The sequence below is a fragment of the Zophobas morio genome, unplaced genomic scaffold (genome assembly GCF_036711695.1).
Source record: "Zophobas morio isolate AGI-343-1 ecotype UQ-CSIRO unplaced genomic scaffold, CSIRO_AGI_Zmor_V1 ptg000028l, whole genome shotgun sequence".
NCBI lineage: Eukaryota > Metazoa > Arthropoda > Insecta > Coleoptera > Tenebrionidae > Zophobas > Zophobas morio.
In genome coordinates, this window is record NW_026972133.1 from 1,217,893 (window position 1) to 1,242,096 (window position 24,204).

Here is a 24,204-nt window from a genome sequence, read left to right on the forward strand (position 1 = left end):
TTAGAATTATCACATCGACATCTGTACTCCAGAATTTTTTGAGAATTTTTGGACAACTTTTTTAAAACCAAAATTTTATGAAAGTTTTGGAATTTTCCGTTTTCCGACAATCTTCTAAACCAAATTAAAAACATTTTCGGAATGATTAAGATTTTTAGAATTGTCACGTCGAAATTTACTTCAGAATTTTTCGAGGATTTTTGGATAACTTTTTCAAAGCCAAAATTTTATGAAAATTTCCAGATTTTTTTACCCTCTTCTAAACTTAACTAAAAACATTTTCTTGTACATTTTGACCTCCAGAAGTTTTTTCGGCCCTATTTCTTCGATAACTCAATTTTTTTTCCAGAAGTGCACTGAAATAAGACAATTTTTAGGATTACTTTTTCAAAATCAAAATTTTATGAAAATTTGAGAATTGTTCAAACACCACACTAAATTTTTTTTAAATATTACATTTCTAAAATCCTGCGTCGAGAACATAAAAACGCAATATTTTCGAAAATTAGCAAGTCGAAATCTACATCCTAGAATTTTTAGACAATTTTTTCAAAACCGAAAGTTTATGAAAATTTCCAACCTTTAAACTAAAAACATTTTCTTGTATATTTCGACCTCCAGAAGTTTTTTCGGCCTCATTTCTTTAGTAACTCCGAACAATTTTTCCAAAATTCCCCTTTGAAATAAAACAATTTTTTGGATTAAAAAAAAAGTGGATTTCAAACCGAATATTTCTAAAATCTTGCTCCGGGATGATAAAGACGCTATATTTTTAGAATTATCACATCGACATCTGTACTCCAGAATTTTCTTGTACATTTTGACCACCAGAAGTTTTTTCGGCCTCATTTCTTCGATAACTCAATTTTTTTTTTCCAGAATTGCATTGAAATAAGACAATTTTTTGGATTACTCCAGAAGTTTTCGAGGATTTTTGGATTAACTTTTTCAAAGCCAAAATTTTATGAAAATATTAGTTTTTTCCGATCACCTCACTAATTTTTTTTTTTATTGTATTTCTAAAATCCTGCTCGGAGAACATTAAAACGCAATATTTTCGAAAATTAGCATGTCGAAATCTTCATCCCTAAATTTTTAGACAATTTTTCAAAAAAAAAAAATTTATGGAAATTTCCAAATTCTTCTAAAGTTAATTAGTTCTTGTACATTTTGACCTCTAGAAATTTTCTGGGCCTCCTTCGATAACTCAATATTTTTCCAGAATTACCCATTGAATTAAGAAAATATTGTAGATTACTTTTTTAAAACCAAAATTTTAGGAAAATTTCAGAAATTTTCGATCACCTCTCTAATTTTTTTCAAAAAATTGCATTTCTAAAATCCTGCCCCGAGAATATAAAACCGCAATATTTTCGAAATCAGCAGGTCGAAATCTACATTCCCGAATTATTTTTAGATAATTTTTTTAAAACTATAATTTATGAAAATTTCGGAATTTTCCAACCATTTTCGAAACTGAAGCAGTTTCTTGTACATTTCCATCTCTACAAGTTACTTTTAGCCATATTTCCTCCATAATTCTTACCATTTCTCCAGAATCGCCCATTGAAATATCACAATTTTCTTTGGATTAATAAAAAAAAATGCATTTCAAACCGAATATTTCTAAAATCTTGCCCTGTGACCATAAAAATGATATATTTTTGGAATCAGCACATCGAAATCTATCTACCAGAATTTTTTTGTGCAGCTTTTTCAAACCCAAAATTTTACGAAAATTTGAAATGACAGTTTTTTGAATTTTTTCTTTAATGGCATTTCAGACAGAATATCTCTAAAAACATTTCCTAGGATAAAAAAAAAATATATATTTTTGGAATCGACAAGTTGAAATTGTGTCGTAGAATTTTTTGAAGTCTGGGGCGACTTTTTCAAAACCAAAATTTTACTTTTGAAACTTATCTAAAGACATTTTCTTGTACATTTCGACCTTCCAGAATCGCCAGTTGAAATATGAGTTTTTGGATTTCAAACCAAATATTTTAAAAATCTTTGCTCGGGACTGTAAACACGCTGAATTTTTGGAATCAGCACGTCGAAATCTATATCCCAGAATTTTTTGAGGATTTTTAGACAAGTTTTCCAAAACCAAAATTGTAATTTTTTGAATTTTGGATTATTGCAAGAAAAAATTAGAAATATATCTCAGAAGACTTGCATTTTTGTACTATTGGTATATTCGGTAAAAATACCACAGTAATGACGCAGAAAACACGCAATTAATAATAATTAAACCACATAAAGTCATAATTCAAACACAAACCATTGTTTTCAAGTTATTGTTCTCTTAACCATAATCGTTATTTTCAATTTTTAATAGTTTCATTAGTGGACGCGTATCGTGGAAAATCATAAACTTCCATTGCAAATAGGAAACAACATTCTACCTCATTTATCTCAAAAACCATTTTTCGACTTGACTCACGACCACTCATCGATAAGCTCCAATACTCCCCACATTTAACTCACGCTTGTGGCGATAACGTGCATGTGTGCCTGTGCATGCGTCACCCGGAAACCGCTCTAACACTTAATTTTTTTCCAGGGACATGGATGGGGTTGGCATCACGCTGGCCATCGGGGCCCTCAAGGCCCTGGCCTTCGTGTACGACGTCCTCACGTTCCCCGTTTACGTCATGCTCCAAAGGCCCTGGCGAGCCCGCTCCCTCTCGAGAAGAGTTAAGGTCAGTTCACACCGATCCGTCACCCACCGAAAAAAAATCACACAGCATTCTGTACATGTCATGTGCATGACGCTTAGACCGAACCATCAGTTATGATTTTTTCCAGCGTCACTCTTCGAGCTTATTTTAGTGTTGTCTGTATTATTTATCATGTTTGTCGAGTTTCCGTTACTAGAACGCGAAACTCGTGTGTGCGTTCGGGATTTGTTCGTACGATAATGATGATTGTTTATAGGGCGTTATTATTGCCATTGAGAGCGATCAGCCAAAGGCAGATGTAAGCATTGATATGAAAGGAAACGATATTACTAACAACTCAACCGAACGACCATCTAAACTGTACAAGGTATAATAAGAATTGGCGGATTTTTTATATAGGCTGGGGCGAGGTGGTTTTTTTTAAGTGTACAGGACGAATTGGCCCAGAGATGGTTCTAGGGTGGGTTTGCGTTCTCTAAAACGAGTGGTTGGAAACGAGTGCGGTGGAGTCGAGTGAAATCGTAATTTAGAAGGCGCGGGGCGAGCGAGACGTAGTGGTGGCGGCGTAATTCTGCGATTTAGTCTTTGTCCCGTTGGAAAATTATGATTTCATTGTTTCGAAATCCTCCACTGACGCACTTGTGCATATTATCCCAATTAACACTAACTATACACCTGTAGAGATTGTAGTACCCCTTCTATAAATTACATTCTAATGGATTTTAATGCACGTTCTTACTACTTTAATTAGCGATAAATTTGCATGATGGAAACGCTGCTGTCGCAATTGTTTGCTTCTACTTCTTGAGATATTTTTTTTTTATAAATAATAATATGCCTGCGGTTAGTTTTTAATAACAACTAATTCACAATCACGCCATTAATCCCCTACTGTGTATAAGTTAATCCAAGTCAAGCAGAACGTGACAACAAAAAATGTAAAAGTACGCTCTGCTGGTACGAATTCCCCCCGCACTATCTAACGCGACGTTTCGACCTTAGGCCAAACCCATCACCAAGGACACGACGAGCATCACCTACCGATCCACCACCGAACCAGGACCTGTCCATGTCACTCTCGTCAAGGAAAAAATCGACACCATGGCCAAGATGTTCGAGTACGTGAGTCGCAAATACCCGAACAAGCGATTCCTAGGAACGCGAGAGATAATAGCCGAAGAGGACGAAGTCCAACCCAACGGGCGCGTCTTCAAGAAGGTAACCCGTCTAAAAACAATTGAAAATCACTAGTAGTAACACCCGCGACACCAACAGTACAACCTGGGTGCGTACCGATGGAAGACCTTCTCCGAAGTGAACGCCCTCGCCGAGAACTTCGGCCGGGGAATCCGCGAGCTCGGCAACGACCCCGGCGAGAACGTGGCGATCTTCGCCGAAACGCGAGCCGAGTGGATGATCGCGGCCCACGGTCTCTTCAAACAAAGCATCCCTCTGGTCACGATCTACGCGACCCTAGGAGACGACGCCATAGCGCACGGCTTGAACGAAACGGAAGTCACCACGGTCATCACCAGCTACGAGCTCATGCCGAAGTTTAAAAAAATCCTGGCGATGGTGCCCACCGTCAAGACCCTCATCTACATGGAAGACCAGCTGAAAACCCTAGACGAGGGGGGCTACAAGTCGGGGATCGAAGTCATCAAGTTCAGCGAAGTTCTGAAGAAGGGGGCCACCTCAAGGATCGGTAAGTCGCACCTGGACGACATACTTAGAAGGTCGCTGATTGTTTTTTCCAGTTGACGTGCCGCCGAAAGCCGACGACGTCGCCATCATCATGTACACGAGCGGCTCGACGGGCATCCCCAAAGGCGTGATGCTGAAGCACAAGAATCTGATTGCTACGTTGAAAGCGTTCTGTGATTCCACTGATATTTACGAGACGGATGTGATGATCGGGTTCCTGCCGCTGGCGCACGTCTATGAGTTGCTGGTGGAGAGCGTGTGCGCCTTGACGGGGGTTCCCATAGGGTATTCGAGCGCGCTGACGATGATCGACGCGGCGAGTAAGATCAAGAAGGGGACGAAAGGGGATGCTACGGTTTTGCACCCGACTTGCATGACGAGTGTGCCGGTAAGTGGAGTGGAAGGGTTGAAGTCGGGGTTGATTTTGCGTTTTTAGTTGATTTTGGATAGGATATCGAAGAACGTGCAGGAGAAGGTGAGCAAGAGTGGTACGGCGAAGAAGGTGTTGTTCAAGTTTGCCTACGATTATAAAGTCAGTTGGATGAGGAGGGGATACTCGACGCCGCTTATCGACAGGTTAGTGGCTTGGTCGCGGAAATCGTCATTTCTGTTTTCACGACGGAGTCGGGCACCAGTTTTTTTTTAAGAAACACATTATTCAGAGTCTACGAATCGTCGTTCGTTAGTTAAAAAATTCGAAAAAAGAGCGCTTTTTTTTATTTTGATGGTTCGATTTATCAGTTTTTATTTTCCAGTTTCGAAATTACATAATCGCTTAATTTTTCTATAAAAATTTTGCATATTTCGAAAACTATTCCATTTTTCGATTTTTCATTTTTTCAGTGAGTCTATTTTTCGATTTCCCAGTATTGTTGGGTTTCGTTTTTTAAGTTTTACAATTTTCATTTCTTTCATTTATTTTCATAATTTTTGATTTTTCATTTTTTCAATTTTATACTTTTGCTATTTTATTATTGTTATTCTTATCGATTTTTCACTTTCTCGATTTGCCGACTTTTCAATTTTCCGATTTCTTGATTTGTTAGATTCTCATTTTTCCCATTTTTCAGTTTTCAAATTATTATCAATTAAATGTTCCAGTTTCTAAGTTTTTTAATGTCTTAATTTTTCGATCAAAATTTCTAGTTTTTCGATTTTTTGAGTTTTAGATTCTTCAATTTTTTCGATTGCTAAAATTTTCTCTTTTTAAATTTTTGAATTTTTCCAATTTCAGTTTTTTGAGTTTTTTTTTTCATAATTGTCGATTTCTTCATTTTTCCAATTTTTCGATTTTTAAGGTTTACAATTTTGCAATTTTTGGGTTTCCGTATTTTTCAATTTTTTTATTTTTCCTTATCTCAATTTTTCGATTTTTTTATTTTTATAATTTTCGATTACATTTTCGATTTTTGAAGTTTCCAATTTTGCAAAATTTCAAGAATTTCGAAAACCCTTCAATTTCGATTTTTCGATTTAAATTTTTCAGTTTTTCGATTCTTCGATTTTTAATTAGAATTTTCCCTATTTCAGTTTTTGAATTTTTTATTTTAATTTTTCGGATTTTTCGATTTCCATTTTCTCAATTTTGCAGTTTTTTCTCAGTTTTGATCAAAATTTTAAACATTTCGAAAAAAATCCGATTTTTCGATTTTTCAACTTTTATATTTCCCGATTTTTCGTTTTTCCATGAGTCACTTTTCCGGTTTTTCAATTTTTGATTTTAATAATTTTCGGTTTCATTTTTTTAAATTTTCGATTTCTTGATTTTTAAATTTTTAAATTTTAAATTTTTCAAAATTTGGAGGTGTTTTTCGAAAACGGCTGAATTTCTGATTTTTCGATTAGTCCATTTCTTAATTAAAATTTTCAGTTTTTTAATTTAAAATTTTTCAGTTTTCCGATTTTTCAGTTTTCAAATAATCAACTCAATGTCCCAATTTCTAAGTTTTTTAATATCTTAATTTTTCGATCTAAATTTCTGTTTTTGAATTTTTGATTTTTCCGTATTTCAATTTTTCGATTTTTTAATTTTTATCGTTTTCGATCTCATTTTCGATTTTTGAAGTTTCTGATTTTGCAAAATTTCAAGAATTTCGAAACCCCTTTAATTTTTGATTTTTCAATTTAGATTTTTCAGTTTTTCGTTTCTTAGAATTTCTCCTATTTCAATTTTTGAATTTTTTATTGTAATTTTTCGGATTTTTCGATTACCAAATTCTCAATTTTGCAGTTTTTCTCAAAGTTTCGATCAAAATTTTAAACATTTCGAAAAAAAATCGATTTTTCAATTTTTTTGATTACTCGAATTTCACTTTGTCGATTATCCAGTTATTCGATTGTCCAACTTTTATATTTCCCGATTTTTCATTTTTCCATAGTCACTTTTTCGGTTTCTCAATTTCTGATTTTTATAATTTTCGGTTTCATTTTTCCAAATTTTCAATTTCGAAAGCCCTTCAATTTCTGATTTTTCAATTTAGATTTTTCATTTTTTCGATTCTTCGATTTTTAATTCTTAGAATTTTCCCTATTTCAGTTTTTGAATTTTTTATTTTAGTTTTTCGGATTTTTCGATTGCCAAGTCTCAATTTCGCAGTTTATTTTCAAAGTTTCGATCAAAATTTTAAACATTTTGAAAAAAAAAATCGGATTTTTCGATTTTTCAATTTTTCTATTACTCGAATTTCACTTTGTCGATTATCTAGTTATTCGATTGTTCAACATTTATATTTTCCGATTTTTCATTTTTTCCATGAGTCACTTTTCCGGTAGCTCAATTTTTGATTTTTATAATTTTCGGTTTCATTTTTCCAAATTTTCAATTTTTTAAATTTTGCAAAATTTCGAAGTTTGTATTTCGAACACCGTTGAATTTCTGATTTTTCGATTAGTCCATTTCTTAATTAAATTTTTCAGTTTTTGTAATTTTAAATTTTTCAGTTTTCCGATTTTTCAGTTTTCAAAGTCTCAGCTGTGTCCCAATATCAAAGTTTTTTAATATCTTAATTTTTCGATCAAAATTTCTGTTTTTTAAATTTTTTGAATTTTTCGTATTTCATTTTTTTGAGTTTTTTATTTTTGTAATTTTCAATTTTTGCATTGTTCATTTTTCAATTTTTAATTTTTCCGTATTTCAGTTTTTTGATTTTTTAATTTTTATAGTTTTCGATCTCATTTTCGATTTTTGAAATTTCAGATTCTGCAAAATTTCAAGAATTTCGAAAACCCTTCAATTTTTGATTTTTCAATTTAGATTTTTCAGTTGTTCGATTCTTAGAATTCCTCCTATTTCAGTTTTTGTATTTTTAATTTTAATTTTTCGAATTTTTCGATTCCAAGTTCTCAATTTCGCAGTTTCTTCTCTCAGTTTCGATCAAAATTTTAAACATTGGGAAAAAAAAAATTCGATTTTTCAATTTTTTGATTACTCGAATTTCACTTTGTCGATTATCCAGTTATTCGATTGTTCAACTTTTATATTTCCCGATTTTTCACTTTTCCATAGTCACTTTTCTGGTTTCTCAATTTCTGATTTTTATAATTTTCGGTTTCATTTTTCCAAATTTTCAGTTTCTTGATTTTTCAATTTTTTAAATTTTGCAAAATTTCAAAATTTGTATTTCGTACATCGTTGAATTCTGATTTTTCGATTAGTCCATTTCTTAATTAAATTTTTCAGTTTTTGTAATTTTAAATTTTTCAATTTTCCGATTTTTCAGTTTTCAAATTATCAACTCCATGTCCCAGTTTTTAAGTTTTTTAATATCTTAATTTTTCGATCAAAATTTCTGTTTTTTCGATTTTTAAAATTTTTCGTTTTTCAGTTTTTTGAGTTTTTTAATTTTATAATTGTCGATTTCTCCATTTTTCATTTTTCCAAGTTTTCGATTTTTCAGGTTTACAATTTTTCAATTTTGCGAAATTTCGAGAAGTTCGAAAACTTTTCAATTTCTGATTTTTCGATTAATTGATTTTCAGTTTAAATTTTAAGTTTTTCGATTATTCGATTTTTGATTCTTAGAATTTTCCCTATTTCAATTTTACACATTTCGAAAAAAAATTCTGATTTTTGGCTTTTTCAATTTTTCAGTTTTCAAATTATTAACTCAATGTCCCAATTTCCAAGTTTTTTGATATCTTAATTTTTCGACCAAAATTTCTGGTTTTTCTATTTTTTGAGTTTTCGATTCTTTAGTTTTTTCGATTGCTAAACTTTTCTGCTTTTAAATTTTTTGAATTTTTCGTATTTCAGTTTTTCGAGTTTTTTATTTTTATAATTTGCGATTTTTCCATTGTTCATTTTTCCAATTTTTCGATTTTTCAGGGTTATAATTTTGTAATTTTTGGGTTTCCATATTTTTCAATTTTTTTATTTTTCCTTATTTCAATCTTTCGATTTTTTAATTTTTATAAGTTCCGATCTCATTTTCGATTTTTGAAGTTTCCCATTTTGCAAAATTTCAAGAATTTTGAAAACCCTTCAATTTTTAATTTTTCAATTTAGATTTTTTTTCAGTTTTTCGATTGTTCGATTTTTAATTCTTAGAATTTTCACTATTTCAGTTTTTAAATTTTTTATTTTAATTTTTCAGATTTTTCGATTTCCAAGTTCTCAATTTCACAGTTCCTTCTCAAGGTTTGAATCAAAATTTTAAACATTTCGAAAAAATCTGATTTTTCGATTTTTCAATTTTTCGATTACTTTTTTTTTTAACTTGTCGATTATTCAGTTATTCGATTGTTCGACTTTCATATTTCCCGATTTTTCATTTTTTCCATGAGTCATTTCCGGTTTCTCAGTTTTTGATTTTTATAATTTTCGGTTTCATTTTTTCAAATTTTCAATTGTTTGATTTTTCAATTTTCCGATTTTTAATTTCTCAATTTTAAATTTTGCTGAATTTCGAAGTATGTATTTCGAAAACCGCTGAATTTCTGGTTTTTCGATTGGTCCATTTCTTAATTAAATTTTTCAGTTTTTGTAATTTTAAATTTTTCAATTTTCCCATTTTTCAGTTTTCATATTATCAACTCAATTTCCAAGTTTTTTAGTATCCTAATTTTTCGATCAAAATTTCTGGTTTTTCGATTCTTTAATTTTTTCGATTGCTAAACTTTTCTGTTTTTAAATTTTTGGAATTTTTTCAGTTTTGAGTTTTTTATTTTTATAATTTTTGGTCTCATTTTCGATTTTTAAAGTTCCCAACTTTGCAGAATTTCAAGAATTTAGAAAACCCGTGAAGTTCTGATTTCTCAATTTGGATTTTTTAGTTTTTCGATTCTTCGATTTTTAGTTCTTAGAATTATTTGAATTATTCATTTTAACTTTTTGGATTTTTCGATTTTTCAATTTTTCGAGTACTCGAATTTCACTTTGTCGATTATCCAGTTATTCAATTCAACTTTTATATTTCCCGATTTTTTCCATGAGTCACATTTTTGGTTTCATTTTTCCAAATTTTCAATTTCTTGATTTTTCAATTTTTCGATTTTTAATTTCGCAATTTGAAAAGACGGGTTCTGATAAAAAAAATTTTGTTTCAATTTTTATCACATGCTTTTTTTGTGTATCGTTTTAAGCCAGACGTAATTTAGTCAAAAAAAGACTTCAGAATAACCTGCATTTGAAAAAAACTGGTGCCCGACTACGGAAATACCGGTAGTCCGAAGTCAGCCCGAGATGATTTATTTTGTCCTAACTTTGTCTTGTGTAGGGTCGTTTTTGGACCAATCCGCGGCATCCTCGGCGGCAGCATGCGTCTCATCCTCTCAGGCGGCGCCCCCCTGTCTCCGGAAACGCACGAACAAATGAACGCTTGTCTCTGTGCCACCGTGATTCAGGGCTACGGCTTGACCGAGTCAACTTCATGTGCAACAGTCCAAGATTGTAACTAACCACCCACTTCCGCAAACTCGAATAACGCACTTTTTTCCAGTTTACGATAAGGTGTATGGCCGAGTGGGTGCTCCCACTACCGTATGTGATATTAAGTTAGTTAATTGGGAAGAAGGACATTACAGAGTCACAGATAAGCCCTATCCACGAGGAGAAGTAATTTTAGGTGGTGATAACATAAGTGCAGGCTATTACAAATTGGCCGACAAAACAGACGAAGATTTCATGGAGGCCGACGGGCGGAGGTGGTTCAGAACCGGGGACATCGGGGAAGTACACACGGACGGCGTCGTCAAGATCATCGGTAAATACACCGACCGTAGTTTTCGCCGTGTTTCAACCGGTAGTTTTAGATCGCAAGAAGGACCTGGTGAAACTGCAAGCCGGCGAGTACGTGAGTTTAGGCAAGGTGGAGGCGCAGCTGAAGACGTGTCCTCTCATCGACAACATCTGCGTCTACGGCGACTCCACGAAGCAGTTCTGTGTAGCGCTGGTAGTGGCCAACCAGCAGCAGCTCAAGGACCTGGCGATCAAAAAGGGAATCGGGGATTTATCCTTCGAGGATTTGTGTCAAAGTCCTGATGTGGAGCGAGTCGTGATAGCCGAATTGAATGAGCACGGAAAGAAGAGTAAGTTGATTGTGTAGTTGTTAGTGGTTTCTAACGCCCTCTGCAGGTAAACTAGAGAACTTCGAGATTGAATTTATCGAGATCTCTATACTATGGTCTTCTAATTTTTCAATTCCACGATTTTTTTATTTTTCTATTTATCGAGTTTTTTAATTTAAAATTTTTTCAATTTTTATGTTTTTTTCGATTTTTTGACTTTTCAATGTTTCAATTTCCCGATTGGCTGATTTTTAAATTTTTCAGGTTTTTGATTTTTCGATTTATTACTTTTTAGATTTTTCAGTTTTTCGATTTTTTGATATTTAGATTTCGCGATTTTTCTTTTTTTAGATTCTTAAGCTTTTCGATATTTTAATTTTTCAAATTTTAAAATGACAGATTTTTCGATTTCTCGATTTTTCCATTTTCAGTTGATCGATATTCTATTTCAATTTTATAATTTTTCGAATTTATGAATTTTGATTTTTTCAATTTTTTGGTGTTTCGTTTTCTCGATGTTTTGATTTTGACTTCTCGCTTTAAAATTTTTTCATTTTTCAATTTTTAAAATTTTCTTGGTTTTTCGATTTCTGGATTTATCGATCTTTTTAACTTAAAATTTTTCTATTTTTATTTTTTTATATATTTAATTTGCAATTTGTCAATTATATACTTTTCGATTTTTCGATTGTTCAATTTTTAGATGTTTCGATTTTTCAATTTTTCGATTTTCCAATTTTTCGTCACTTCTGTTTTATTAATTTTTTCATTGTTCGACTTCTCGATTTGTCAATTTTTGGATATCTTAATTTTCAAATTTTTCAAATCTTGAATTTTTCGATTTTTGGATTTTTCGAATTTTCGATTTCTCGATTTGTTACGTTCTCGATTTTTCAGTTTCTTGAATCTTTAAATTTTCGATTTTTAAAATTGGAGATTTTTCGACTTCTGTTTTCTCGATTTTTTGATTTTTCAGATATTTCTATTATTTATCTAATCTTCAAATTAAAATTTTAGAATTTTCGGTTTCTCAATTTTCGATCTTTCGGTTCTCCAATGTTTGTATTTTTCAATTTTTCCATTTTTTAAAACTTGTGATTTTTCGATTTTTCAGTTTTTTGATTTTCGAATTTTTTTGATTTCTCGAGATTTCTATGTTTCGATAATTCAATTTTTGTCGATGTGTTCAATTTTAGACTTTTCGATTTATCGATTTTTTAAATTTCGAATGTTTTTTTATTTTGGATTTTAAAATTTTTGAGTTTTGGATTTTTCAGTTTTTTGATGTTTCTTTTTCTCGGTCTTTTGATTTTTTGACTTGTCGGTTTAAGATTTTTTGGTTTTCGAAATTCTTCGATTTCTAAAATTTTCGATTTTTCAATTTCTCAATTTTAAGATTTTTTTTGATTTTCCGACTTTTCGATTTTTCAACTTTACGTCTTTTCGATTTTTTGACTTTAAAATTTCTCGATTTTTTGACTTTTCAATGTTTCAATTTCCCGATTGCCTGATTTTTAAATTTTTCGGTTTTATGATTTTTCGATTTTTTCCTTTTTAGATTTCTCAGTTTTTCGATTTTTATTAGATGTTTAGATTACGCGATTTTTCAATTTCTAGATTCTTCAGCTTTTCGATATTTTAAAGTTTTAAATTTCTAAATGCCAGATTTTTCGATTTCTCGATTTTTCCATTTTTCAGTTCGATATTCTATTTCAATTTCACAATTTTTCGAATTTATAAATTTTGAATTTTTCAATTTTTTGATGGTTCGTTTTCTTGACCTTTTGATTTATTGACTTCTCGATTTAAGATTTTTTCGATTTTTAAATTTTTTTATTTTTCACCTTCTCAATTTTTCTGTTTATCGATTTTTTCAATTTGAAATTTTTCTATTTTTATTTTTTTCTTTAATTTTTAATTTTTCAGTTATAACTTTTTCAATTTTTCGATTTTCCAATTTTTCGTCACTTCTGTTTTAATTAATTTTTTCATTGTTCGACTTCTCGTTTTCTCGAAGTTACGTGTTTTCGATTTTTGATTTTTCAGTTTTTCAATTGTTCAATTTTTCAATTTTCCAAGTTAATTTTTCAGTTTTTCACTTTATAGATTCTTCAGTTTTTCTTCGATTTGTCAATTTTCGGATATTTTAGTTTTCGAATTTTTCAAATCTTGAATTTTGCGATTTTTAGATTTTTCAAATTTTCGATTTCTCGATTTTTTACGTTTTCGATTTTTCAGTTTCTCGAATCTTTAAATTTTCGATTTTTAAAATTGTAGATTTTTCGACTTGTTTTCTCGATTTTTTGATTTTTCAGATATTTCTATTATTTATCTAATCTTCAAATTTTCTTCGTTTTTTCAATTATTTGATATAACCGATTTTGGTGTTTTCAAGTTTCGTTTTTTCGATTCTTCGATTTCTTAATTTTGTATTTTGATTTTTCAATTTTTCGGTTGTTAAATTTTAGATTTTTCAACTTCTAAAATTTTAGAATTTTCAGTTTCTCAATTTTCGATCTTTCGGTTCTCCAATGTTTGTATTATTCAATTTTTCCATTTTTAAAACTTGTGTTTTTTCGATTTTTCAGTTTTTCGATTTTTGAATTTTTTTGATTTCTCGAGATTTCTATGTTTCGATAATTCAATTTTTCTCGATCTGTTCAATTTAGACTTTCCAATTTATCGATTTTTTAAATTTCGAATGTTTTTTATTTTGGATTTTTAAATTTTTGAGTTTTGGATTTTTCAGTTTTTTGATGTTTCTTTTTCTCGATCTTTTGAGTTTTCGACTTGTCGGTTTAAGATTTTTTGGTTTTCGAAATTTTTCGATTTCTAAAATTTTCGATTTTTCAATTTCTCAATTTTAAGATTTTTTTTGATTTTCCGACTTTCCAATTTTTCAACTTTACGTCTTTTCGATTTTTTGACTTTAATATTTCTCCTCGATTTTTCGAAGTTTCAATGTTTCAATTTCCTGATTTTTAGTTTTTTTTTTTTTGTTGTTTAGATTCCGCGGTTTTTCAATTTCCAGATTTTTCAGTTTCACGATATTTTAATTTTTCAATATTTAAAATCCTAGATTCTTCAAATTATCGATTTTCTATTTGTATATTTTTCGATTTTTCAGTTGTTCGATATTTCTATTTCTATTTTAGAACTTGAGAAGTTTTAAAATTTATGATTTTTCGATTTTTCAAATTTTCGTTTTCTGAATTTATCGAGATTTCTATACTATGGTCCTCTAATTTTTCAATTCCACGATTTTTTTATTTTTCTATTAATCGATTTTTTTAATTTAAAATTTTTTCAATTTTTATGTTTTATTCAATTTTTAATTTCAATTTCTCAATTTTAAGATTTTTTTGATTTTTCCACTTTTCGATTTTTTGACTTTTCAATGTTTCAGTTTCCCGATTGGCTGATTTTAAAATTTTTCAGGTTTTTGATTTTTCGATTTATCACTTTTTAGATTTTGCAGTATTTCGATTTTTTGATGTTTAGATTTCGCGATTTTTCTTTTTTTAGATTCTTAAGCTTTTCGATATTTTAATTTTTCAAATTTTAAAATGACAGATTTTTCGATTTCTCGATTTTTCCATTTTCAGTTGATCGATATTCGATTTCAATTTTATAATTTTTCGAATTTATGAATTTTGAATTTTTCAATTTTTTGGTGTTTCGTTTTCTCGATGTTTTGATTTTGACTTCTCGCTTTAAAATTTTTCGATTTTTCAATTTTTAAAATTTTCTTAGTTTTTCGATTTCTGGATTTATCGATCTTTTTAACTTAAAATATTTCTATTTTATTTTTTTTTTTAATTTTTAATTTGCAATTTTTCAATTATATACTTTTCGATTTTTGATTTTCTCATTTTTCGATTTCTCGACTTTTTGATTTTTCAGCTTTTCAGTTGTTCAATTTTTCAATTTTCCAAGTTAATTTTTCAGTTTTTCGCTTTATAGATTCTTCAGTTTTTCTTCGATTTGTCAATTTTTGGATATTTTATTTTTCGAATTTTTCGATTTTTGGATTTTTCGAATTTTCGATTTCTCGATTTTTTACATTTTCGATTTTTCAGTTTCTCGAATCTTTAAATTTTCGATTTTTAAAACTGTAGATTTTTGGACTTCTGTTTTCTCGATTCAGATATTTCTATTATTTATCTAATCTTCAAATTTTCTTCGTTTTTTCAATTATTTGATATATCCGATTTTGGTGTTTTCAAGTTTCGTTTTTTCGATTCTTCGATTTCTTAATTTTGTATTTTGAATTTCCAATTTTTCGGTTGTTAAATTTTAGATTTTTCAACTTCTAAAATTTTAGAATTTTCAGTTTCTCAATTTTCGATCTTTCGGTTCTCCAATGTTTGTATTTTTCAATTTTTCCATTTTTTAAAACTTGTGATTTTTCGATTTTTCAGTTTTTCGATTTTCGAATTTTTTTGATTTCTCGAGATTTCTATGTTTGGATAATTCAGTTTTTCTCGATCTGTTCAATTTTTAGACTTTTCGATTTATCGATTTTTTAAATTTCGAATGTTTTTTTATTTTGGATTTTTAAATTTTTGAGTTTTGGATTTTTCAGTTTTTTGATGTTTCTTTTTCTCGATCTTTTGATTTTTCGACTTGTCGGTTTAAGATTTTTTGGTTTTCGAAATTTTTCGATTTCTAAAATTTTCGATTTTTCAATTTCTCAATTTTAAGATTTTTTTGATTTTCCGACTTTCCGATTTTTCAACTTTACGTCTTTTCGATTTTTTGACTTTTCAATGTTTCAATTTCCCGATTGCCTGATTTTTAAATTTTTCGGTTTTATGATTTTTCGATTTTTTCCCTTTTAGATTTTTTGTTGTTTAGATTCCGCGGTTTTTCAATTTCCAGATTTTTCAGTTTCACGATATTTTAATTTTTCAATATTTAAAATCCTAGATTCTTCGAATTATCAATTTTCTATTTGTAGATTTTTCGATTTTCAGTTGTTCGATATTTCTATTTCTATTTTAGAACTTGAGAAGTTTTAAAATTTATGATTTTTCGATTTTTCAAATTTTCGTTTTCTGAATTTATCGAGATTTCTATACTATGGTCCTCTAATTTTTCAATTCCACGATTTTTTTATTTTTCTATTTATCGATCTTTTTAATTTAAATTTTTTCCAATTTTTATGTTTTATTCAATTTTTAATTTTCAATTTCTCAATTTTAAGATTTTTTTGATTTTTCCACTTTTCGATTTTTTGACTTTTCAATGTTTCAGTTTCCCGATTGGCTGATTTTTAAATTTTTCAGTTTTTCGATTTTTTGATGTTTAGATTTGGCGATTTCTCTTTTTTTAGATTCTTAAGCTTTTCGATATTTTAATTTTTTTAAATTTTAAAATGACAGATTTTTCGATTTCTCGATTTTTCCATTTTCAGGTGATCGATATTCTATTTCAATTTTTAATTTTTCGAATTTATGAATTTTGAATGTTTCAATTTTTTGGTGTTTCGTTTCCTCGATGTTTTGATTTTGACTTATCGCTTTAAAATTTTTCGATTTTTCAATTTTTAAAATTTTCTTCTTAGTTTTTCGATTTCTGGATTTATCGATCTTTTTAACTTAAAATTTTTCTATTTCTATTTTTTTTTTAATTTTTAATTTGCAATTTTTCAATTATATACTTTTCGATTTTTCGACTTCTGGACTTTCCGATTTTTCGATTGTTCAATTTTTAGATGTTTTGATTTTCCAATTTTTCGTCACTTCTGTTTTAATTATTTTTTTTATTGTTCGACTTCTCGATTTCTCGAAGTTACGTGTTTTCGATTTTTGATTTTCTGATTTTTCGATTTCTCGACTTTTCAGTGTTTCGATTTGTCAATTTTTGGATATTTTAGTTTCCGAATTTTTCAAATCTTGAATTTTTCGATTTTTGGATTTTTCGAATTTTCGATTTCTCGATTTTTAAAATTGTAGATTTTTCGACTTCTGTTTTCTCGATTTTTTGATTTTTCAGATATTTCTATTATCTTCAAATTTTCTTCGTTTTTTCAATTATTTGATATATCCGATTTTGGTATTTTCAAGTTTCGTGTTTTCCGACTTTCCGATTTTTCAACTTTACGTCTTTTCGATTTTTTGACTTTACTATTTCTCGATTTTTGGAAGTTTCAATGTTTCAATTTCCTGATTTTTAGTTTTTTTTGTTGTTTAGATTCCGCGGTTTTTCAATTTCCAGATTTTTCAGTTTCACGATATTTTAATTTTTCAATTTTTAAAATTCTAGATTCTTCGAATTATCGATTTTCTATTTGTAGATTTTTCGATTTTTCAGTTGTTCGATATTTCTATTTCTATTTTAGAACTTGAGAAGTTTTAAAATTTATGATTCTTCGATTTTTCAAATTTTCGTTTTCTGAATTTATCGAGATTTCTATACTACGGTCCTCAAATTTTTCAATTCCACGATTTTTTAATTTTTCTATTTATCGATTTTTTTAATTAAAAATGTTTTCAATTTGTATGTTTTATTCAATTTTTAATTTTCAATTTCTCAATTTTAAGATTTTTTTGATTTTTCCACTTTTCGATTTTTTGACTTTTCAATGTTTCAGTTTCCCAATTGGCTGATTTTTAGATTTTTCAGTTTTTCGATTTTTTGATGTTTAGATTTCGCGATTTTTCTTTTTTTAGATTCTTAAGCTTTTCGATATTTTAATTTTTCAAATTTTAAAATGACAGATTTTTCGATTTCTCGATTTTTCCATTTTCAGTTGATCGATATTCAGTTTCAATTTTATAAATTTTCGAATTTATGAATTTTGAATTTTTCAATTTTTTGGTGTTTCGTTTTCTCGATGTTTTGATTTTGACTTCTCGCTTTAAAATTTTTCGATTTTTCAATTTTTAAAATTTTCTTAGTTTTTCGATTTCTGGATTTATCGATCTTTTTAACTTAAAATATTTCTATTTTATTTTTTTTTTAATTTTTAATTTGCAATTTTTTAATTATATACTTTTCGATTTTTGATTTTCTCATTTTTCGATTTCTCGACTTTTCAGTGTTTCGATTTCTCGAATTTTTTATTTTTCAGTTTTTCGCTTTATAGATTCTTCAGTTTTTCTTCGATTTGTCAATTTTTGGATATTTTAGTTTTCGAATTTTCAAATCTTGAATTTTTCGATTTTTGGATTTTTCGAATTTTCGATTTCTCGATTTTTTACGTTTTCGATTTTTCAGTTTCTCGAATTTTTAAATTTTCGATTTTTAAAATTGTAGATTTTTCGACTTCTGTTTTCTCGATTTTTTGATTTTTCAGATATTTCTATTATTTATCTAATCTTCAAATTTTCTTCGTTTTTTCAATTATTTGATATAACCGATTTTGGTGTTTTCAAGTTTCGTTTTTTCGATTCTTCGATTTCTTAATTTTGTATTTTGATTTTTCAATTTTTCGGTTGTTAAATTTTAGATTTTTCAACTTCTAAAATTTTAGAATTTTCAGTTTCTCAATTTTCGATCTTTCGGTTCTCCAATGTTTGTATTATTCAATTTTTCCATTTTTAAAACTTGTGATTTTTCGATTTTTCAGTTTTTCGATTTTTGAATTTTTTTGATTTCTCGAGATTTCTATGTTTCGATAATTCAATTTTTCTCGATCTGTTCAATTTAGACTTTCCAATTTATCGATTTTTTAAATTTCGAATGTTTTTTATTTTGGATTTTTAAATTTTTGAGTTTTGGATTTTTCAGTTTTTTGATGTTTCTTTTTCTCGATCTTTTGAGTTTTCGACTTGTCGGTTTAAGATTTTTTGGTTTTCGAAATTTTTCGATTTCTAAAATTTTCGATTTTTCAATTTCTCAATTTTAAGATTTTTTTTGATTTTCCGACTTTCCAATTTTTCAACTTTACGTGTTTTCGATTTTTTAACTTTAATATTTCTCGATTTTTCGAAGTTTCATGTTTCAATTTCCTGATTTTTCGTTTTTTTTTTGTTGTTTAGATTCCGCGGTTTTTCAATTTCCAGATTTTTCAGTTTCACGATATTTTAATTTTTCAATATTTAAAATCCTAGATTCTTCGAATTATCGATTTTCTATTTGTAGATTTTTCGATATTTCAGTTGTTCGATATTTCTACTTCTATTTTAGAACTTGTAAGTTTTAAAATTTATGATTTTTCGATTTTTCAAATTTTCGTTTTCTGAATTTATCGAGATTTCTATACTATGGTCTTCTAATTTTTCAATTCCACGATTTTTTTATTTTTCTATTTATCGATTTTTTTAAGTTAAAATTTTTTCATTTTTTATGTTTTAATCAATTTTTAATTTTCAATTTCTCAATTTTAAGATTTTTTTGATTTTTCCACTTTTCGATTTTTTGACTTTTCAATGTTTCAGTTTCCCGATTGGCTGATTTTTAAATTTTTCAGGTTTTTGATTTTTCGATTTATTACTTTTTAGATTTTTCAGTTTTTCGATTTTTTGATGTTTAGATTTCGCGATTTTTCTTTTTTTAGATTCTTAAGCTTTTCGATATTTTAATTTTTCAAATTTTAAAATGACAGATTTTTCGATTTCTCGATTTTTCCATTTTCAGTTGATCGATATTCTATTTCAATTTTATAATTTTTAGAATTTATGAATTTTGAATTTTTCAATTTTTTGGTGTTTCGTTTTCTCGATGTTTTGATTTTGACTTCTGGCTTTAACATTTTTCGATTTTTCAATTTTTAAAATTTTCTTTTTAGTTTTTCGATTTCTGGATTTATCGATCTTTTTAACTTAAAATTTTTCAATTTTTATTTTTTTTAAATTTTTAATTTGCAATTTTTCAATTATATACTTTTCCATTTTTCAATTTTTCGATTTTCCAATTTTTCGTCACTTCTGTTTCAATTCATTTTTCATTGTTCGACTTCTCGATTTCTCGAAGTTACGTGTTTTCGATTTTTGATTTTCTCATTTTTCGATTTCTCGACTTTTCAGTGTTTCGATTTCTCGACTTTTTGATTTTTCAGTTTTTCAATTGTTCAATTTTCCAAGTTAATTTTTCAGTTTTTCACTTTATAGATTCTTCAGTTTTTCTTCGATTTGTCAATTTTTGGATATTTTAGTTTTCGAATTTTTCGATTTTTGGATTTTTCGAATTTTCGATTTCTCGATTTTTTACGTTTTAGATTTTTCAGTTTCTCGAATCTTTAAATTTTTGATTTTTCAGATATTTGTATTATTTATCTAATCTTCAAATTTTCTTCGTTTTTTCAATTATTTGATATATCCGATTTTGGTGTTTTCAAGTTTCGTTTTTTCGATTCTTCGATTTCTTAATTTTGTATTTTGATTTTTCAATTTTTCGGTTGTTAAATTTTAGGTTTTTCATTTTTTAAAACTTGTGATTTTTCGATTTTTCAGTTTTTCGATTTTCGAATTTCTTTGATTTCTCGAGATTTCTATGTTTCGATAATTCAATTTTTGTCGATCTGTTCAATTTTTAGACTTTTCGATTTATGGATTTTTTAAATTTCGAATGTTTTTTTATTTTGGATTTTTAAATTTTTGAGTTTTGGATTTTTCAGTTTTTTGATGTTTCTTTTTCTCGATCTTTTGATTTCTAAAATTTTCGATTTTTCAATTTCTCAATTTTAATATTTTTTTTGATTTTCCGACTTTTCGATTTTTCAACTTTACGTCTTTTCGATTTTTTTGACTTTAATATTTCTCGATTTTTCGAAGTTTCAATGTTTCAATTTCCTGATTTTTAGTTTTTTTGTTGTTTAGATTCCGCGGTTTTTCAATTTCCAGATTTTTCAGTTTCACGATATTTTAATTTTTCAATATTTAAAATCCTAGATTCTTCGAATTATCGATTTTCTATTTGTAGATTTTTCGATTTTCAGTTGTTCGATATTTATATTTCTATTTTAGAACTGAGAAGTTTTAAAATTTATGATTTTTCGATTTTTCAAATTTTCGTTTTCTGAATTTATCGAGATTTCTATACTCTGGTCCTCTAATTTTTCAATTCCACGATTTTTTTATTTTTCTATTTATCGATTTTTTTAATTTAAATTTTTATGTTTTATTCAATTTTTAATTTTCAATTTCTCAATTTTTAGATTTTTTTGATTTTTCCACTTTTCGATTTTTTGACTTTTCAATGTTTCAGTTTCCCGATTGACTGATTTTTAAATTTTTCAGGTTTTTGATTTTTCGATTTATTTTCAGATTTTTTAGTTTTTCGATTTTTTGATGTTTAGATTTCGCGATTTTTCTTTTTTTAGATTCTTAAGCTTTTCGATATTTTAATTTTTCAAATTTTAAAATGACGGATTTTTCGCTTTCTCGATTTTTCCATTTTCAGTTGATCGATATTCTATTTCAATTTTATAATTTTTCGAATTTATGAATTTTGAATTTTTCAATTTTCGGTGTTTCGTTTTCTCGATGTTTTGATTTTGACTTCTCGCTTTAAAATTTTTCGATTTTTCAATTTTTCAATTTTTAAAATTTTCTTAGTTTTTCGATTTCTGGATTTATCGATCTCTTTAACTTAAAATTTTTCTATTTTAATTTTTTTTTAATTTTTAATTTGCAATTTTTCAATTATATACTTTTCGATTTTTCGACTTCTGGATTTTCCGATTTTTCGATTGTTCAATTTTTATGTTTCGATTTTTCAATTTTTCGATTTTCCAATTTTTCGTCACTTCTGTTTTAATTAATTTTTTCATTGTTCGACTTCTCGATTTCTCGAAGTTACGTGTTTTCGATTTTTGATTTTCTCATTTTTCGATTTCTCGATTTTTTGATTTTTCAGTTTTTCAGTTATTCAATTTTTCAATTTTCAAAGTTAATTTTTTAGTTTTTCACTTTATAGATTCTTCAGTTTTTCTTCGATTTGTCAATTTTTGGATATTTTAGTTTTCAAATTTTTCAAATCTTGAATTTTTCGATTTTTCGATTTTTTACGTTTTCGATTTTTCAGTTTCTCGAATCTTTAAATTTTCGATTTTTAAAATTGTAGATTTTTCGACTTGTTTTCTCGATTTTTTGATTTTTCAGCTATTTCTATTATTTATCTAATCTTCAAATTTTCTTCGTTTTTTCGATTCTTCGATTTCTTAATTTTGTATTTTGATTTTTCAATTTTTCGGTTGTTAAATTTTAGATTTTTCAACTTCTAAAATTTTAGAATTTTCAGTTTCTCAATTTTCGATTTTTCGGCTCTCCAATGTTTGTATTTTTCAATTTTTCCATTTTTTAAAACTTGTGATTTTTCGATTTTTCAGTTTTTCGATTTTCGAATTTTTTTGATTTCTCGAGATTTCTATGTTTCGATAATTCAATTTTTGTCGATTTGTTCAATTTTTAGACTTTTTGATTTATCGATTTTTTAAATTTCGAATGTTTTTTTATTTTGGATTTTTAAATTATTGAGTTTTGGATTCTAAAATTTTCGATTTTTCAATTTCTCAATTTTAATTTTTTTTTTGATTTTCCGACTTTGATTTTTCAACTTTACGTCTTTTCGATTTTTTGACTTTAATATTTCTCGATTTTTTTGACTTTTCAATGTTTCAATTTCCCGATTGCCTGATTTTTAAATTTTTCGGTTTTATGATTTTTCGATTTTTTCCTTTTTAGATTTCTCAGTTTTTCGATTTTTTGATGTTTAGATTACGCGATTTTTCAATTTCTAGATTCAGCTTTTCGATATTTTAAAGTTTTAAATTTCAAAATGCCACATTTTTCGATTTCTCGATTTTTCCATTTTTCAGTTCGATATTCTATTTCAATTTTACAATTTTTCGAATTTATAAATTTTGGATTTTTCAATTTTTTGTTGGTTCGTTTTCTTGACCTTTTGATTTATTGACTTCTCGATTTAAGATTTTTTCGATTTTTAAAATTTTTGATTTTTCACCTTCTCAATTTTTCTGTTTATCGATTTTTTTAATTTAAAATTTTTCTATTTTTATTTTTTTCTTTAATTTTTAATTTTTCAGTTATAACTTTTTGATTTTTTGACTTCTGGACTTTTCGATTTTTCGATTATTCAATTTTTAGGTGTTTCGATTTTTCAATTTTTCGATTTTCCAATTTTTCGTCACTTCTGTTTTAATTAATTTTTTCATTGTTCGATTTGTCGAAGTTACGTGTTTTCGATTTTTGATTTTTCAGTTTTTCAATTGTTCAATTTTTCAATTTTCCAAGTTAATTTTTCAGTTTTTCACTTTATAGTTTCTTCAGTTTTTCTTTGATTTGTCAATTTTTGGATATTTTAGTTTTCGAATTTTTAAAATTTTGAATTTTTCGATTCTTCAGTTTCTCGAATCTTTAAATTTTCGATTTTTAAAATTGTAGACTTTTCGACTTCTGTTTTCTCGATTTTTTGATTTTTCAGATATTTCTATTATTTATCTAATCTTCAAATTTTCTTCGTTTTTTCAATTATTTGAGATATCCGATTTTGGTGTTTTCAAGTTTCGTTTTTTCGATTCTTCGATTTCTTAATTTTGTATTTTGATTTTTCAATTTTTCGGTTGTTAAATTTTAGAATTTTCAGTTTCTCAATTTTCGATCTTTCGGTTCTCCAATGTTTGTATTTTTCAATTTTTCCATTTTTTAAAACTTGTGATTTTTCGATATTTCAGTTTTTCGATTTTCGATTTTTTTTGATTTCTCGAGATTTCTATGTTTCGATAATTCAATTTTTCTCGAACTGTTCAATTTTTAGACTTTTCGATTTATCGATTTTTTAAATTTCGAATGTTTTTTTATTTTGGATTTTTAAATTTTTGAGTTTTGGATTTTTCAGTTTTTTGATGTTTCTTTTTCTCGATCTTTTGATTTTTCGACTTGACGGTTTAAGATTTTTTGGTTTTCGAAATTTTTCGATTTCTAAAATTTTAGATTTTTTGACTTTATATTTCTCGATTTTTCGAAGTTTCAATGTTTCAATTTCCTGATTTTTAGTTTTTTTTTGTTGTTTAGATTCTGCGGTTTTTCAATTTCCAGATTTTTCAGTTTCACGATATTTTAATTTTTCAATATTTAAAATCCTAGATTCTTCGAATTATCGATTTTCTATTTGTAGATTTTTCGATTTTCAGTTGTTCGATATTTCTATTTCTATTTTAGAACTTGAGAAGTTTTAAAATTTATGATTTTTCGATTTTTCAAATTTTCGTTTTTTGAATTTATCGAGATTTCTATACTATGGTCTTCTAATTTTTCAATTCCACGATTTTTTTATTTTTCTATTTATCGATTTTTTTAATTTAAAATTTTTTCAATATTTATGTTTTATTCAATTTTTAATTTTC

At 27.5% G+C, this 24,204-nt stretch overlaps 1 protein-coding gene across 8 annotated transcripts in view; it reads left to right on the forward strand.

Moving 5' to 3' along the window:
* Acsl (Acyl-CoA synthetase long-chain) overlaps positions 1–24,204 on the forward strand; it is a 51,540-nt gene that overhangs the window by 24,689 nt on the left and 2,647 nt on the right. For 6 of the 8 annotated variants that reach the window (XM_064066487.1, XM_064066486.1, XM_064066488.1 and 3 more), the window contains 9 exons: positions 2,567–2,705; positions 2,941–3,051; positions 3,687–3,902; positions 3,960–4,389; positions 4,442–4,776; positions 4,825–4,964; positions 10,103–10,275; positions 10,325–10,588; positions 10,638–10,913. In XM_064066487.1, the coding sequence (XP_063922557.1) occupies positions 2,571–2,705; positions 2,941–3,051; positions 3,687–3,902; positions 3,960–4,389; positions 4,442–4,776; positions 4,825–4,964; positions 10,103–10,275; positions 10,325–10,588; positions 10,638–10,913 (2,080 nt within the window). In that variant the 5' untranslated portion in view covers positions 2,567–2,570. The remainder of the gene's footprint in view (positions 1–2,566; positions 2,706–2,940; positions 3,052–3,686; positions 3,903–3,959; positions 4,390–4,441; positions 4,777–4,824; positions 4,965–10,102; positions 10,276–10,324; positions 10,589–10,637; positions 10,914–24,204) is intronic. The other 2 variants (XM_064066483.1, XM_064066484.1) reach the window with 2 other exon arrangements.